The sequence below is a fragment of the Triplophysa dalaica genome, chromosome 7 (genome assembly GCF_015846415.1).
Source record: "Triplophysa dalaica isolate WHDGS20190420 chromosome 7, ASM1584641v1, whole genome shotgun sequence".
NCBI lineage: Eukaryota > Metazoa > Chordata > Actinopteri > Cypriniformes > Nemacheilidae > Triplophysa > Triplophysa dalaica.
Window position 1 is genome coordinate 11594974 of NC_079548.1, and position 16985 is coordinate 11611958.

Sequence of the window (16985 nt, forward strand, 5' to 3'; positions counted from 1 at the left end):
CCCGAATCCGTGTCACACAACGTTAAACACATTCCACTGTAAAAAGCACAGCAGTGTAGACTTAAGACTACAAATTAGCTATTCTACCTGAGTGCCTGAGAAAATTACACAGGAGGAATAAAAGCAGATGTTACTGATCCACCCCCTCAACCTGGCACCTGGTTAGCAGCAAGCTCTCCCCGCAGCCCACACGGACCACAGGGCGCTGAAAGCAATACCTGGAGCCAACGTACAGAATCGGGGATGTTTGCACACACATTTACACAGGCTACTTGCGCATCGCATGACGTGACTGTGATGGATCGAATGAGGGAGAACATGCCCTTGGTGATAGAGTAAAACGCTAATCTGTTTCATAATGTGCCCCCTGATAGTTCATTGACCTCACTAACACTCTAACATCTTGATGGTGAGCGTCTGTTTGTGACTAATTAAATATGGTGTAACCAGAGACGTCGGTCTTCGGCCCTTACCTCTGGTCTGGTGGCATGGGGGGTCTGTCAAGGTTTAGAGGCGGAGGGGGGAAAATCTATATATATTTTAAATATTGCACATTTTGCCTCACAATTCTGTATTGATATTCTTTTGCCAGTCATTATGATTTTTTTCGTATAATTGTTTTTAGCAAGATGTTCCTTCTTTGATTTGAAACCAGATCAACAGCTCCTGTGTCCTCACCCCCACTCCCATAAACGTCTCTCACCCTTCCTTACTTTTCATTTACACTCATATGTCTCTCTCTCTCCCTCTCTCTCTCTCTCCCTCCAGTCATCGATTGCTTTTGATTTGTGATCTTTTATGGTCACTCATAGAAGTAGCCCACCAGATCCATGCTCTTGCATACCTGCTGCTGTTAAAGCCGATTTACATACACCAGCTGATTTACATAAGAGTAGAGTTGTCCATGTGATCCATCGTCAGCTGCTTTATATGCCGATTTACTGCTTCTTATGTGTCTGTGCTAACCGTGCACATTTCAATGATGATAGCGTAAGCTAACTCCCACCAAGGATGATGTATATCAGTATTTGTAAGGTCTGCAGAGGGTTCCGATGCATTCAGTGCTGATGCCGAACGGGACACGTTTCAACAGTTAATGTTATTGAATGGTAGGGAAATGGCATTTAGTGCTCAATCATATTGCCTTTGCAAAGTAATGCTGAGTGAATGGATTTTCCGTGATGGTGGATTAGATTGTTCGCAAATATAGGTTTTGTAAGAAATGCAAACCTGTTTTAATGAATTGGATTAGCAGTTTTTGAATCTCTGGAGTAAAGCTCAGGTTTGTGCAAATGCCACTGCATAAAAGGTCTGTGATGGTTTTGTTAACTTTGCGTAGACTCTTAAAAATAAAGGTTCTTCAAAGCAATGCCATAGAAAAAACGATTTGGTTCCACAAAGAACCATTCAGTCAAAGGTTCTTTAATGCCACCTCTTTTTTATAATCTGAAGAACGTTTTTTCTCCACAAAGAACCTATTTTGAAACGGAAAGGTTCTTCAGATGTCAAAGGTTCTTTATGGAACCAAAAGGTTCTTCTATGGCATAGAATAACCTAAATTTAAATAACCTTTCGTTGAAGCCCCTTATTTTAAGGGTGTAGTACTTGAACCTAGCATATCTGATATGTGATAGGTTTAGAATTTACAGTTATTGTTGATGCACGTGTGCATATGTGTGTGATATTAGAATTGAGGAGCAGGTTTGATGGTCTGTATCTCAGTGGTGGTGGAATGGCCGCCGCGAGCTAAATCAAATTAGCACCTGGTCAGTGAGGGTTCTTGGCTGAGTGCTGGTTGTGTTAATGAGAGCAGCCTAGCCACAGTCACTCTGTGTGTTTTACAAAGCACGCGCCACAGTGAGCATGCACACGCGCGTACACATGCGGTGCAAGGGAAGTGTGAACACACCCCCCGTGAACCATGTGTTTTCAGAGTTACAGTATGTGTGTGCGTGTATGCACTTACTCTACCACTGGATATGCTTCACATCTGCACATCGGAAAGCTGATGTTACTCATGCTTCAGCAAAATACAATATGATATGAGCTTGCATTACAGAAATCTGATATGTATGATATTAATCTAAATTTTGATGATATGATATATATTCTCTATATTATATACATAAATATCAGATTCAGATACTGTATATCAAAGCCATTGTAAAATGCTGATATGCACATCTGACATGCCGTCGTTCTGTCGTAATGGACCAATAGACATGTTTCCTGCTATTAATCTAGAATGTTTAATAAAAATACTAAATGTTGAATAACTGTATCTGCCTGAACTATTGTTTTGACCAGTTATTATTAATAAAATTGATTATTTAACATTGGTTCCTGACATTTAAGGCAGTTAAACATGCATTACAGTGATTTGTCTACAGTTAAGGTGGTTACAATAACACCTCTCACCTGTGTTAAAATCACTGTAATGCTCTGTCTCATTGCCTTGTTAAAGACCATTCAGACGACTTGAACACAGTGTTCTGCAGCCGGATATAGATACTGAAGGAAGAAAGGGAAAGAGAGGTAAAAAAGGGAACAGCACATGCAGATCTTTGACCGACTGTTTTTAGATTGCCCTCCAGTCCCAATTCCTCTGCTTGCCACTTGCCCATGTCCTCATTCATTCATTCTTTTAAGGGAAATTGTACAACCATCACCTCGGTATTGTGTTTTTGTTTGCAGAGGAGATGTCCAAATTGTCTGTGTCCACTGCTTTATTTTCTGTCTTGATAGAAACTGTTTCTCTCCTAAGCTTTTGCACATCTTGACTCTACATTCAGTCTCACACATTTGTGTCTGCTGTACTTTGTTTAAAGAATCTGTCTGTGTCTTTCATTCTGAGCTCAGTTTTGTTCTTGCCATTTTCTTGAAGGTGAAACAGGAATTGGGGATGACCTACAAAAAGTTTCCCTGGAAACTAAGATAGGAACAACTGTTGTCCTACTAGCGACACCATGTGCGGTAAATAGAGAGGGCGACATTTGAAACGTGAGATTTTAACCACTTCCCTTTTCTGCGTTTTCGATACTTTTCAGAGAAAAATATACGAATGAATTGGCTTAGGACACATATCATTTCAACTCAACGTACCTCTACAAAATAAAATCACAATGAAGTCAAAATCTGAATTGTGCGGGTTTTACAACATGATTAAAAGTAACTTTTACACTCCCTCTTTAAGGATAATTAACCAAAAATCTTATCAATATAATAAAATATCAAAACGTTAAAATAGGACAGTTAAAAGGGGTATCATAATGTTTCATGCATAACTAGCAACATAAAAGTTGAGTCGTAATTTTTTTCTTAATAGCTGGACATTTTAAAGGCACAGCTCTGTTACATGCTTTCTTTGGCCAAATTCAGTTCGCTAGCATAGGCGGCCTCAAAGTTAACATTAATCGATTAAAAGTCATAGACTTGTCAAACTTTTGTTCTTTCACCTCTTGCTTGTGTCTCCTACTATTTCAAGTTTTCCTACGTATTACGTCTAACGCACTCTCCTCCTAAACGCTGGTTGTTTCCATCTCCATTGCTTTCTCTCTTTCCCTCTCATGAGCCACATGTAAGTTCTCATGACCTGATTCTTGAGAACTGGTTCGGATTAGTTTTCCAGTGAAGGGAAAGAAGGCAGCATCATCTCTATTGCTTGTGAATTTCAGCTAGGTCAGATACACTGACTGCAGCCCCAGTGTAAAACTTTCTTCTATTTGTGGCATAGCAGTACCAAAGACACACATTTTAGGAATTTTTAAGCTTTGGTTGAGATAGAACATCAGCGATTTGCAGACTTCAGACCCTGTCTCTTGACATGAGGGACAGGGGCGACCTGAGGAAAGGGCGGGCTGGAGAGGATGCTGATGGAGAGGATTCTGGTGCTGATGCAAGTGACAGAACTACTGAGGAAGAGAAGGAAAAGCTTTCAAAAGAAGATAAGAGAACGGATGAAAAAGAAATGACAATAAGATAAGGTTTGGCAGAATGTCTTTTAGGACCCCATGAGAAACAGCTTATAAACGAAATTAATTAATGTTTATTCGTAAACAAGAGTTTGGTTTAGGGGTAGGGTGAGGTTCAGGGGCTAGGTGATACAGTTTGAACAAGTATAAAAATCATAATGTCTATGTCTATGGAATCCCAACATGTGTCTGTGAGACAGAGAGAGAGAACACCACAGTGATATTGATGGAAGAATGACCGTAGGGTGCAGGGCCCTTTTGGCTCGGCATCAAAGCTAATGCCCAGGGATCTATGATCTTTAAATAGTCAACAAAATACTGACAAGGTTGTGTGTTGGGGGGTTTGCATGTGTATGTTTGCACTGCAAATCACAGTCTAAACCTTCTAAAACCACCTCATGCCCCATTTCTAAAGCAAACTAAATAGAACTGCTAACATGTTCAGCAGAAGTGTGTATTCACACTAGTCACAACAGAAACAGAGTCATTTACTCACCACATTATTCAAACCTATATTCTGAGGAATGTTGTTAACCAAACACTGGCTCACTTTGACTTCCACTGTGTGCACACAAAATCACTGAGACATTTCTCAAAATATCATCTTTTGTGTTCCACAGAAGAAAGAGTCATATACAGGTGTTGAACAACATGAGGGTGAATAAATGCCTGAAACTAGTAACCAACTTCTAGCAGCTAGTATCACCTTCAGGAGCTGGTTGTAGCTGGATTTTGCAACAGGTAAATGGTAAAGTATTTCATCTTTGGAGCTGTTACCTGGTACTATCTGAACCGCCCTCACCCATACACCATTCTAGCGTCATTATTTATGCCAGAACACATAGACACACACTGAGCACCTGCTGGGTTGGGCGTGAAAGAGCTCTCCTGGCGATGTGCTTCAGTACACACCTTACCAGCAGGAATATTGAGATTAATAACTGGTGATTATTTAGATGAATACACCGATTGTGGCTGTTGTTCCTTGTGCTGTCACTGTCGTTAATTAAGGCCACATCGTTAGCACACCATATCAACCCTATACCCATCCATCCCCATCACCGTGGGCGACGGTAACCATGGAGTGCTCGCTATACCCTAATGCGGTTTTGGTACGAAGTCTGTGGTTATTAAGATTCAGTAACAAAATTAGAGGCACTTTAACCATTGTGAAGTATCATTCATATTCTTCAGTAGATGAAGACTAGCCTAATGTCGTGGTCACACTAGACTTTACGTTCCATTGATTTACATTAATATGCAAGTTCTGCGGAAAAAATAGCATTTGCTGCATTCCAAAATTTACTTTTGTTAAACTTTAACCAGCGAATTCGTTTCACGTTTGATCAATAAAAGACCGGTACGCCACGCCATCAGCTTTTTAGTCCTGGAATTTCTAGTAATAATGATATCAAAAAATCCAACAATACGGCTGTAAAATAACGAAAACAACAACAGTGCAAATACGTCGGGACTCATGACCTAATGTTTTATCAACAGTTTTTCTCTGGAAATTAATGCATTATGAAAGAGGAATGTGCCGGTGTTAGCCCAACCTGGTTAAAAGTGACCAAAGAAATGTTTTATAAAAAAAGAATCTTATAGGTAAGTTTATGCTTAAAACAAGAAAGCACACACTGGTGACATGGTATAAATGTATAAAAGTGACGTGAGCGATGTTATGCATTTTGACGCCTTCTCCTGGGACAGGGCAAACAGCTGCAGGATGATGACGCAGCGACACAGGCTGATGGCGCAAACGACCCGCGGTTCGGACCCAAAAAAAATTGGACAATTCTCCCGGAAAAGCACGCCCGCCCGTCATCCAGTGAGCGAAAGGGCACGCCCACGCATCAACCAGCTAGAGTGAGAAAGTACACGCCCACCAATCCCGCTTCACTTGGCTGATGGAAATCTAGCTGTGTTTGTTTGCTCACTGCATTTCGGTGATGAATGTTATATAAACGGTGGATATAACACTGGATTTGGAGATCGTTTGAAACTGATAGATGGCACAGTCCCAGCGCTAATAGATGCCGGACATGAACCGCACGCATTAAATCAAACAAAGTCATATGTTTGTGTTTTGTCGGCAGGCAATGGCTGTGTTCGCGCATCATGTAAACAACACAAACTTATAGTAAATCAACAGTTATGCAGGGATAATTTGATGATGTATTGTGTGCTCGTGCAGTAGTTCTGCCACCCCTTCACGCCTCCAGGAGCATGACTTTTTCCGGAAATAATCGTACAGCTGTATCTGTCTTTTATAAATTGACGTGTGTTACCTCATCTTTAACGTAGAAAAAAGTAAATTCTAGTAGGGTTTTTCTCCATGCAGGGTTGTCTGTAAGATGTCTGTCAAAGAGCATATAGACATCTTACAGAAAACGTCTCAGAGACGTAGTGCAAGAAATTATGTCTTGCAGATGTAATTGCAGATATCAAATAGACATCTCCCAGATGTGTGCAATCAGGGGCAGAATTATCTGTCAGTGGGGCTAGTTAAATACACTTTAGTTAAGTACTTAAAACAAATAAGTTTAAAACATACTTAATTTTGATAATATTTTCATAAGACTTTTTTAGATATATACTTTATTTTTTTGCATATCAATTTGGGCATTTGTTAGGCAAGAATACAAGCTGGAAGACCAGCTAGACCACCATAAACTAGCTACAGTCAAACCACCAAACAACTGGTTTTAGTCTGGTTTGAGCCGTCTCGTTTTCACCATGGTTTTATCACTTGGCTCATGCTGGGCTCAGATATCTGCTTAATATAGCCATCCAATAGGTCTAAACTGTAACCATGGAAACTCGTAGGCTAATAATTCATGGCTCGGGAGGCTGCTGCTAAACTTTTTGAAACTACTACACCCACCTGCAACAGGGCAGAAAAAAAAGACAAGAAGGGGAGGAGTCCAATGGAAAAGCAGAGCTTTCCATCTCTCCGAAAAAATCTGGCCTCCTCCTCCACCACCGAGCTGAACTGAGCTGATTGACACCCCCTACACACACACACACACACACGCAAGTACATCAAATACACACACCAACCCTCTTCAGCTCTGTCTTTAACTGTGTGGGCAACAGCATTGATTTTCTCTTGAGCTGAAGGGATGACATCACTGTTAGATGGGAACGGCATGTGGGCGGGCTCTTCTTCATGCCAGTCGTCAGTGGAGTACTCTGTGATAGGACAATGGCTTCATAGGGGTCGTCTTCACAGCGGTATAGCTGTGGGATTACATGAGTATCCTCTGTCCTTCTTGACATCCTCACAGGCAGAAAGAAAGAAAGAAAGAAAGAAGAAATGTTTACTGTTATTCAACCATCAAAACACGCACACATAGGGTGAATGAGATGGACGGCATTGTGTCTTAAAAAGGACGGTTATGAGCCGAATGAAGTGTAGAGATGAAGAGAGGGGAAGAACAGAGAAGAAAGCTCCCAATTATCTTTAATAATCCCTCTGTAATCTTTCACACTGAATGGAAATTGTGCAGTAAGGAAAGCACGAGAAGATAAAGATTACAATTAAAGTAAAAATCAAAATTTTTCATGTAGTAATCTGCTAACGTTTGGCAATGAGCTTTATGAGTTTTCCGCGGACATTCATCTCCAAGAGGCCAAAAGGAATTAAATGTAAAAGCCAGATATTGTAAATAGTTTTAAGCAATCCAGTGTATTTTATAAAAAGCATAATCTTTATGAATATGCAAAGCTAGCTAGCAACGATTATCAAGTTCACGAGGCAGCCATGTTCGTAATGTACTTATCTATTCCACTTATGCAAGTACAGTTTCATTGTACCTGAAAATATAAAATCAAAAATTATGTTTAAACTGAATTGAACTCAGCAGTTGCACTGAGATTATAATAGAGAGAACAGAACAGCAGAGAGGAGTACAAATAATGCAGTTGAATAGAGAGGAGTTTCAGCAGGAAGATTGTCCCACTTTAGGGAGAATCAAATCTTATTCGGCGCAGCCACGCCATCCTGCACATACTCTGAGAGACGGTGTGTAAATCCTCATGTGTTCTCCCCCTGTACTTTTCTATACTTTTATCAAGCATGTGAGAGAGGTTAAAGTGATAAGTTAAAATAAATGTGTTGTCTTCATTTATTTACCCTCACATCATTTAAAATCTCAGGTATATATGACTCTTTCTTCTGTGGAACACAAATTAAGATATTTGGATAAATGTCTAACTGGTTTTGTATGCATACAATGGATGTCAATATTGTTGGGGCAAAATATCTTCTATTGTGTTCTGCAGAAGAAAGTATGTCATACATGTTTGGACTGACAGAAGGCCAAGAAAAGTATGGAAGTATTTTTTTTGGTGAAGTATTCCTTTACAGTTATCTTGACATTTCAGCTGTCAAAATAATAGAGAACATGCTCTGTTTTGTTCACACCTAAAATACTGCAAATAAACCAAGTTCATATTCACGTTTAAGCAATACAACAGCAATATTTGAACATGTATTTAGGATAAATTTAAAAAAAAATTATATGATAACCTGGATTTTCCTCACAGTTTTCATGCTGCCAGTCTTCCACATTGCTGTTGGATTACTTTGTCACTCCTGAGGTTTGATTTTGTTAAAATTCAACAGTCACTAGACTAGAATGGCAACAATACATCTAGAAATGCAGATTAAATGAAAATTTGGAATTGTCGCTTAATTGTTTCAGTGGTTATATATGGATATACAATAATAAAAGTACGTTTGTGTGTGTCTTCCAGTGGCGAACCCTCAGAGACCTCTAGGCTCTCTGTGATGACCTAAACTATCATAAAAAATATATATTTAAAAACTTTAAAATACTATTTTCGTTGGACGATTTTCCCTATTAGATGTATATTTGATTTCCTGGATCGATTCAGACTCTATCCACGTGAGTTTTCATAGTCCTACAAGATTAATTCAAAATCACGGAGCAGACGCTGTTCTCCGATAAATAAGATTTATTATAATCAAAGTTTATCCATCCATCCATTTTCTACCGCTTATCTGAACTACCTCGGGTCACGGGGAGCCTGCGCCTATCTCAGGAGTCTTTGGGCATCAAGGCAGGATACACCCTGGATGGAGTGATCAAAGTTTATTTGCTAGTTAATCTTTGTTTACAGTCTGCTAGTGTTGGACCGGTTTTCTGTGCTGAGAGCACTCTCATGAGGTGTCGCTTTTTAAACTGGCATTGGGTAAGTTAGTCTGTGTTGGTTTTATGATCAGACTGGGTGGCAGTGTCTGTCATGTGGTCCATTATTCCGTTGAAGAGCACATACACGGGACAAGCCGTTCATGATGCACATGTGTAATAATGATTTGTATTGCATGTTATTTTAGTGATAACTGACTTGCTTTCTGCTTGTTGCGTTTCAAATCTTGAGTGGCATTGTAAATGTATCATGTGGTAAATGTCATGTGATGGTATAATGATGTATTCTCACTTCTATGGAAAGCACAGTAAGGTAAAATACCTTACTGTACTGTGTTAAGTGTGTGTGTTGGGGGTTGGGGTGGTGCGTGCGCAGAGGGCCAAGGCTCAAACGTCACGGTTCACTTCTGGTCTCTACCTACACTATGTGTGATTGTACTTAAGCAGCCTCTTAGTCTGTGTCTATAGAAACTGAATATATATTGAACAAAGAATGGAAGAGAGCACACAAGATATGCGGGTTCATCGACTGATGTTGACTGGGAAGGCCTGGTGCGTGGGCTGACTGGGAGTTTCTGCTGCGCAAGCACTCGTAAATCTGATGTCCTTGTCTCCGACCTCTTTCCACCAATCCCTCTCTTTCCTCACTTCTTCTTCTGGACCCCCCACGATAATGATAATTGCATGCTTTATGAGAATCTGAAGCAGGCAGTGCATAGCTCATCTGCACGTCACCAAGACGGAACGGGTGCGATGACCTCTCTCAGCCATTACGGTGATTAAATAAGACTGTCTCTGTCCCTTTGTCAGTGATGCAGATCATTGGCTTCTTCAGCCATTTAGGGACAAGGGTCACCAGACTTGACTTTGGTAGTGATAGATGTTTAATACATGGATGTATGCCTAGAACTGTCCTACAAGATATACACACATATGGTTGCTCTTTATTTGATGGGGCTGAAAACAAAGGATAGAGAAGTAATGTTCTGCCATTTTACTTGTGGGTTAAACTAGACATACAACAGATCTGTATATGCAGAAGTCTACAGAAAGTTTCACACAATTGTTGGGTTTGATTATTGTTGGATTATTCATTATGTAAAATATATTTTTGAAACACAGTAACCTACAGTTTAGATATATAGCATGGCAAACATCAGAAAGTTTGTGCTCTTGTGACTTCACAGTTTCATGTGAATGATGCAATCTTTATCGCTGCTACCTTAAAGTAACATTTTCCTTTCCTTTCTTTATGTTCCTCCTTGTTTCTTACTCAACACTGTCCTGCTCTTCCTTTTCCTCATCTCTCTCTCTCTCTCTCTCATCTACCTGCCCCTGCTCCAGCTAATTGCCGCAGAGCTCATTGATAGAAATCAATGTGCAATGTTTGATTGTGAGCCAAAGCACAGGAAGGTGAAGCGGAGCAATGAACACACACAAATACACAAGCATACACACTCAGCACTTTTATATTTGATCCATTGATGATTAAGGTGTGCCTCAAACAACACTGTGTGTCTATGTGGTCCTGGTAAACCCTGCAGTGTGGGGACCAAATGAGAAAAGATATAGTAATACCAGACATTTTGAACCTTGTGGGGACATATTTTGGGACATGGGGGTTTGGTTATGGGAGTTAAGGGGTGGGGTGAGGGCTAGAGGATGCAGTATACAGTTTGTACTGGATAAAAATTATATCCATTGACAGTTGGCCCAATGTTGGGCTTCCCACAGACCTATTGCCAAAATTCCTTAATTTGACCGTAATGCTTTTAACCATACAAGGATGTGTTAGTGTAATGCCTCACAGTCTTGTTCAAATCCCTGTAAACATCATAAAATGATGCAACAGCAAACTAACAAATGAAATGCTATTTTATAGTGTATACTACTACATACTTCAGATATATGAGAAACTCTTATAAAAAATATTTTTAAAGCAGATGACAACTGTGACATAACTGTATATTGAGTCTAGTGTATTCTTGGTTTTGATAAAATGACACGCAGCCAAGGCATCAAACTTCAATACCAAGCAGCATAGTTTTGTCCTTAGTCTCTAAGCTTTATGCCAAACATCACATGCAGAAACTGGAAAGCAGATATCACCGTATCCGGTTCAGGTCTTTCGTATGTGCTTTCTTACATAAAAGGAACTACCAAAGATGAACAAAAATCAATGTCTAGTTTTCCGGTTTAGTCAGGTGATGTTCGAAATAAATCCGATTGCATGGCAATGGTAAAAAAACATTTTGCGCAACATACAGACCTGACGGTTTGAAAAGATATTTTTATGTAGAAAGACCTGCCTTCTCAAAGAGAATGTATGAATTATTAACAAACTGCTTAGTTTATGTTTTTTAACAAATTATGCGTCATTCGAACACATTATTTTGTATTAAATAAATGAAAGGGACAACACAAGTGGAGTTAAAATTAACACAAAAAGTACTGTCCCAGAAATAACACAGAGCTGTGTTCAGTTACAGAACATTTTGTGTGTTGTCCTTAACTAAACACAACATGTATGTTTTCAACACAGCTGTTTTTGAGTGTGCGCAAATATGTAACAATAGTATTTTTATTTTACTGTTTCTTTAAGAATCAACTGAGTCTCATCATTCAGTTATAACATAACAAACACCTGGCTTAAGTGTCCTTTTAAAATGTATAATTTTTTATTTTCTCACAACAAATCCTGTCGAAAATGAAAACCAATAATGAAAGCCAAAAAATACACTAATACTGTCACAAGCAGACGGTACTGCATGTCTTTCTTCTTGTCCTCAAAACCTCGTGGAACAGACTGTATGGACTAGAGAGAATAGTGTAAATCTGTCTCCTACATGAAAGTGTCTTTGATAGGCCTCTACTCTCCTCTCATCTCCACAAGCATGCCGCTAATGTTCTGCCTCCCAGCCAAAATATCCCAGGCAACACCTGGCACCATGAAGAAGAAAAATCTGATTAAATCATTAGAGAAACACATGGGAGATAGGAAGAGAGAGAGGGAGATGAAGCAGGGAGAGTGGTGAGGTAATGGGGGAGGGATGAACAACTTCATAAGCTTGGCACCGCGGCCCTGGTGCTGTGCCCGATGTTTATGTCCGCACACATCAAAGGCAACAGTAATTGCTGCTGTTTGCAGGCCCACATCCCTTGCTCACCTTGACTGACCTGTTATACACTATGGCCCAGAGTAATGGTTGAGCAGGGCAGGAAGCGTCTGAACCTGGACACTAGCACATCATGAGATGATCTTCCCATAGCACAGCGGCTGGAGAAGCTCCAGGATTTCACCAGCTGCGCTGCTCTTGTTTACAAGACAGCACCTGCACCATCAGGCTGTCCCATAGCACTCTCTAAATAAAAAGATTGTGGATTTGCGGTGCTTAAATGTACAAACCTAACAGCAACTGTTTCTTTCTTCCTCTGTTACAGGAAACTTCAAAGGATTGTGTAAGCAGATAGATCACTTTCCAGAAGACACAGATTACGAAGCAGATGCCTCGGAGTACTTCTTGCGTGAGTGCCTCTTTAATATTTCTCTGACAGTATTCACGTTCTAAACAACTTCTTCCATATTCCGTTTCCAAGGAATTTTAAGATGTATGAGGTTTGCTATTATTCTTCTAACTCGTTTTCGGGAAGCTTTTTTCGACATAGTCAATAGTGGCAATAAAACAATCTGTAAATTAATTTGACTGAGATCAAACAAGGACAAAATTTCTGGCCTCTTGACTATGCATCACTGTACGTTCCTCCCTTTTTTCGATAACAATTTTTTTTTAATTGTCGAATTTTACAAGGTCAAAAATTCATATGAATTTCTATGATCTCATTCGTACATTTTATTAGGGCTGTGCGATATTGACGAAAAATGCAATATGCGATAGCATGCTAAATAATGCGATAAACGATATAGGAAACAATAATGGTCTAAGTTTTTAAAATGTATATTGTAAAACTGAAAATTATATAACCAACATACACATTTCACATTATTTGATTATTGATTATCTTCACACATCATACACAGCTCTCTGCTATCTGCATCAACCTCAAACTCTGACTTTATACTATATAGACCACTTCGTAAGATGTAAACACCGGTCCAGAAGCACTTTCGGTTTCAGTTTTTATTTTTAATCTCACTTACATAATTAAAACTTAAAGATATCCATTTGACATTTTATTCGGTTAAAATGATCTGTATTTTGTTCAACCATTGTGTGGTGTTAAAAACTTAAACAGAAAGTTCTTCTTGACCAGTGTTAGATCAGTGTTGTTTACATCATCCAAAGTGGTCTATATGTAACTTTTAGATTGTTTTTCTTACATTTTTTTTAATTCAGTTATTGTGAATTATTGTGATATGCACATTTGCGATATTTAAATAATTGTATAATATTGGACAGCCCTTCATTTAGATAACAAGTAACACTGCAGATTTAATCACCATGAAAATGTGGATCTAACGTATGATAAGATTTAAATTAAATTCATTAATATTTATAATCTATCTTCTCACATTTAGGCTACTTTCTGCAATCTAACTTGAGTTCACTAACTTACCGTTTGTGTCGCCAATGCCCCTTGTCTCCAGAAGTTTGCTTACAGGTGCACACATTCTCCCATCAAGTTTGTTTATAATAGATCACACCCTTTCCACAGAAGGTGTCGTAAGCAAGTTTTCACCCCAATTGTGTGCGTACGCAACGTTTATAAATGAGACTCCTGATCTGGGCCTAATTTCAAGTACAATGTTTCAGTTTTGTGCGTCTTTCTTTGTCTCATGCCTCGTGCTATTAGGCCATGTAATGCCACTTTGTTTTCTCTGCATGTGTGTGTAAATGTCGCTTCGCTCATATTCAGCAGCGGCAGCTTCTCGCTCATACAGTACTGCTAAACCAGGCCCTATTACGGTACACTGGCTTCATCGTAAACACAGGCCATTGATTTCCACTCTTTTTTCTTCTGCGCAAGCAGGCTCAGGAAGCAAGTGTCAAATGAGCCACACGCATCAATCCTAAACTCACAAGCAGGACTATCAGTTACTGTCATCAAAACAAGGGCCCGAATTGACGGGAAACAACATGGTAACAACTGAGAGTAATTGAAGGTTCTGTAACTGAAAAGCACCGTTGGATGGAGGTCTAATTTTTCCAAATATGTGTTTTGTAACTCAACAACTGATTAAAGCTCAGATTGAGACCAGTTAGACTAGCAAAGGTTTGATCTGTTTCTTCATTGGGGATATATTACACTAGGAATGATCTTCGGCCAAGAACCTTGGAAATCAAAGTTAACCCTATCTGTCAGAGCTTTCGCCCATCCACGGTTTAACCTACTTAAATGAGTACCTATTGGTTAGAAGATGATATTAGATAAAATACCATACAATTATCCCAGTGTAGGGCCCTCTTAAGCTCAATGCATCACCCCTAACAGGTAGCTGACCTGCTGTACTTGACTCTTCACTGCGCCTGTGATTATAGCCTATCCAGTTAAACAGCACAGTTATGTATAAGCATTGACCTCGATGCAGTTTATTGTTAATTGACATTGTCATAATGATGCACTGCGACCACCAGGTCTCAGACTGAATTTCAGACTCGAATCCGTTCGAGCGTGTCTACCCCATTGTGATACTCCGACGGGTGCTGAGTTCTTAACTGCACATCGCAACCTTATATGAAGTCTTGCCTGTAAGTGTTTCAAAATTCAGGGGGCCAAAGGGCCTGAAACAATGACCCTGAGCTGTACCCAACAACCAACTGCAGACCTCACACCCTGTATGTGCGTGCGCATGTGAATTCGTGTGTTTGTCCTTTTCCTTTGCTGCAATTGGATGAACAGGCCGCAAAGCTCCCAGTGGCTTATGAATTAGGACATTCACTTCCATAAATATTTCAGCCTCTTTCTTATATAGGTCAGTTTCTGTCTCTCTCTCTCTCTCCTTGGTACGTCTCATCTCCCTGCCGCTCTGTCTTATCTTCTCAGATATCTGTTGTGTAGTACCTTTGGTCACCGACTGTGTCCTGGGTTAAAGTGATTGAAGGTAGTGTATGTGGGATAAGCAGAAATGGACTCCTTCTATAGACTGCGATGAAATCTAGCAGATTTTTGGAAGCGGTTTATAATGTACAAAATGTCTTTCTAAAAACAAAAACAATGTCCTGCTTTGTAAGTTTATCCTGCAGTGGACTATGTCTGCAGTCCAAACCTGGAAATGTAAAACTTTCTTAGATGTCATCATGGTTTTGCTTCTTTGCCGAAGGAGATAATGTATTCAGGAAACGCGTTCTGTAAAGCAGTTTGTCCATTTAGGGCTACTGTTGAAACAACATGGCGAATTCCTTGCAAGGGGATGTAGCTAAAAATAGAGAAATAGCTCTTTCTAAGGAAATAAAAACATAACTCTTTAATATGTAAGGTCTTAATCAGTGTTGGGTGTAACTAGTTACTAAGTAATTAGTTACTGTAATTTAATTACTTTTCCCTTGAAAAAGTAAAGTAAGGGATTACTCATATGTTTTCTGTAATTTAATTACAGTTACTTTTGATGTAATTATACTAAATACTTTGTGAAATATATGCGTGTGCAATAGTGTAATTGACATCAAAATTCAAAGTCTTACTTTAAAATCTGTGCTTTAATGTATAATTCTCACATTTGTAATACTGTGGTCAGTTAATAATATTATTTATTTGAATGAATGAATTAAATAAGCCGTTTCATGTCTATCCTTGAATCACTTAACTAAGGTTGATGTATGATATAGAAAGTAATTAGTAATGAGTAACTAAATACTTTTTGGACAGAGTAACTTGGACAGTAATCTAATTACACTATTGAATATGTAATGAGTAACTAGTAATTAATTACTTTTTCAGAGTAACTTACCCAACACTGGTCTTAATATACCTCTGAAGACATAGTTATGTATATTTCATTGCATTTCTGTCAATAGATCCTCCAAATAACTACACATTGGGTCTTTAATAGGTATAGTCCTACACTTAACTACTATGAATGGATAAACAGTGTTTGACATAAATGGAAGGTTAAAAAACACCCACGAAGACAAAAATATTCCTCCCTAATAAAAGAGTTTTTGTGTCTGACACTACACAGTGTGGTTTGAGATGTGTGCTATGATCCATAGTCCACCAGCCACGAAGCTGTTATGTAAGTTATCTGCAGAGTCACATTAATGAGGTCACACAAATGATGTCATAGGTGGCGTCATATAGTTCAATGACACTCCAAAAGAATTGGCCATGAATAAAAAAACACTGCGAACGTCAAGAAAAAACTAGAGGAAATAAAAACAGGTCGGTGTGCACATCTCAAAAACATGCTGCATGTATATTCATGCCTGTATTTTTAGACATCCACATTTGCATACTTACAAAATTACTGTATGGATTCATGCACATTTGATAATGGGGAAATTGTGCGCTGATTCTCAATTACCCACAGGCATCCGTGGTCGACGTTTATCATACAAGAAAAATAAAAAACGTAGCAGCAGCATATCATCTGCATACATATTTACAGCACACACATAGGAAATACGCCACGCACAAATACCCAGGAGCGCACACATTAACACAGGCCCTATCAGTGGCAGGCTTCTCTTTGCTGGAGTGATCACGAGAACACAGCCCAGGCAGCGAAATCAGGCAGTTCACACATCCACACACAGTTATATAAGAGTGCTGAAGCATTCTGAAGCGCCAGTGGGTTTTTAGATCATGCCGTGTCAGAGCTGCAATCTTCCACAGCGCAACGGAGGACCAAACAGCAGTGGGGGAGGGAGGGGATGATGAGAGA

General features: G+C 39.3%; 1 protein-coding gene across 1 annotated transcript in view; it reads left to right on the top strand.

Moving 5' to 3' along the window:
* Positions 1 to 16985, top strand: part of cacng2a (calcium channel, voltage-dependent, gamma subunit 2a) — a 54134-nt gene that overhangs the window by 24072 nt on the left and 13077 nt on the right. The window contains exon 2 of the mRNA XM_056753000.1: positions 12587 to 12670. Coding sequence (XP_056608978.1) covers positions 12587 to 12670 — 84 coding nt within the window. The remainder of the gene's footprint in view (positions 1 to 12586; positions 12671 to 16985) is intronic.